General features: G+C 33.8%; 1 protein-coding gene across 1 annotated transcript in view; it reads left to right on the forward strand.

The window, feature by feature from the left end:
- The first annotated feature begins 217 nt into the window (after nt 1-217).
- Nucleotides 218-1,977, forward strand: part of Spta1 (spectrin alpha, erythrocytic 1) — an 89,218-nt gene continuing 87,458 nt past the window's right edge. Inside the window, exons 1-2 of the mRNA XM_004640008.2 lie at nt 218-299; nt 1,540-1,779. Of these exons, the coding sequence (XP_004640065.1) occupies nt 1,543-1,779 (237 nt within the window). The 5' untranslated portion in view covers nt 218-299; nt 1,540-1,542. The remainder of the gene's footprint in view (nt 300-1,539; nt 1,780-1,977) is intronic.

The following is a 1,977-nucleotide window of genomic DNA, read 5'->3' on the forward strand; positions in this document are numbered from 1 at the left end:
GCAAATGAGAATGACAGCAACGCCCCAAAGTGCTGAGTCATCTTGTATCTGTGAAAGTTAGCAGCTGTCCTCAGCTGAACATGGCCTGTGCAGATAAAGTTGATTGTCTATGGTTGGTGGGATGATTCTGAAACTTTTTTTTTTTTTTTGGTCTTTACCAAGTTCATGTTTCTGACAGTTCTTTTTTGAATTCAATTACAGAATTCTATGTGAATTCTCTCTCCAAATCTCTCTTAGTTATATTTCATCTTGGCAAGTGCTAGACTTTTAGAAAAAATAGAAGATCTACAAAGGAAACCGTGAGTACTAAATTCAATTATCTTTAGTGCAATTTGTTACTGATATCATTAGGCAGGTGAGAATTCTACCACTGGACCACCAATGCTGTCACTGATACTATTAGGAAAACTGTCTCATTTGAACTGCCTTTGCTATGTATAAAGTGTTACTTAAAATTGCTATTTGACATTTAAGAAGTAGAGCATAGTAATTCTCCTTTTCACCTTAAGTACTAACCTAAAACTTATGTCTATGTAGCTACCAAAACTTAGCAAAGACATGTTAGTTCACATGAAGAACAACTAGTAACTTGGAAAAAGAAATAAAAATGATAAAGATTTGACTCTCCATGCAATGATTTAATGTGAAAACCACATTAGTAAATGCTGCCCATGGAGAAACAAAAGAGGAAAAAAAAAGAGAGCAAAATGCAAACTCTGTAGTGAGACTTCAAGAGAAACTAAAACAGAGAAATGGCATTCAGATCCTCAGGACTGAAGTGGACCTTTGAAATTTTGCTCAGCACTATCACACACAGATTGGATTCCTCTAAAGAGGGGACTACTTTTTATTATTCCACTGTGTAAGGGTTTTAAAAAGACAATTACTTATATATTAATAATTTGAAACTTGCTAAATCAGCAGAAGACGTGCTAAATTTGCCTTTGTAATGTTTTAGATAAAGTAAATACAAAGAGTAAATAACATGCCAGGCCTATTTCTAAGCATAAAGTAAAAATTTTTTGAAATTTTTATATAATTTATTATATTACTTGCAAACCATGTTTAAGTGCTTGTTAAATTGAGTTCAGGATGATTAGCACTTCTCAAAGGCTTTTAACATTTGAAGGTCACAATATTACATTTCTTATTGATCCACCAGAAAATTTAAATTCCTAATTTGAACTTGCTCTATTAGGAGCCCAATAGTATTTTTTTTTCTGTAGAAGAATAAATGTTGCCACACATTGAGAAGTTGAAATGTTTCCCAAATGAGTAATAGTTGTTAGTTTAAGTAGTAGTTATATGATGCAATTTACAAAAATATATGTAGAGCTTCTACAAATAAACATTTAATTTCTTAAAGACATGTAAACCTTTATTTGCATACATAAATGCCTTGAGATATATGAGAAGTAGCAGTAGATAGAAGCTTTTTAATTTGATTTTTTAATAATCACATTTGATGCATAATATTTACACATATTAATGCGATGCAGTGTGATATTTCAAAGCACATAGAAACTTTTAAACTTGCAGATTATGGAGAGCAGTGGGCCAAAGGTTTTGGAGACAGCAGAAGAAATCCAGCAGAGGCGTCAGGAAGTGTTGGATCGGTACCACAGGTTCAAGGAACGGGTTGCTGAGCGGGGTCAGAAGCTTGACGAGTCCTATCGCTACCAAGTTTTCAGGCGAGATGTAGATGACCTGGAGAAGTGGATCCTGGAGAAGATCAAGATCACAGAGGACAAGAGCTATAGAGAAATCCCTATCATAGAGGTCAGTGTCAGACACTTCCCTAACCCTAAAACTCTGAGAAAGAAGTTTGCTTTTTATGTTAATGAGGGAAGATGGGTGAGAATAAAATCTCATTCTTCTTAGAAAAAGTAATCCTCAAACAAAACAAAATAAGTAAGTAGTGCAATGTGACTTCAAGATGGAAATAAGAGAAGATCTAAAGGTATATCTCCATATAAA

This window comes from Octodon degus, unplaced genomic scaffold, assembly GCF_000260255.1.
Source record: "Octodon degus isolate 3935 unplaced genomic scaffold, OctDeg1.0 scaffold00116, whole genome shotgun sequence".
Lineage (NCBI taxonomy): Eukaryota > Metazoa > Chordata > Mammalia > Rodentia > Octodontidae > Octodon > Octodon degus.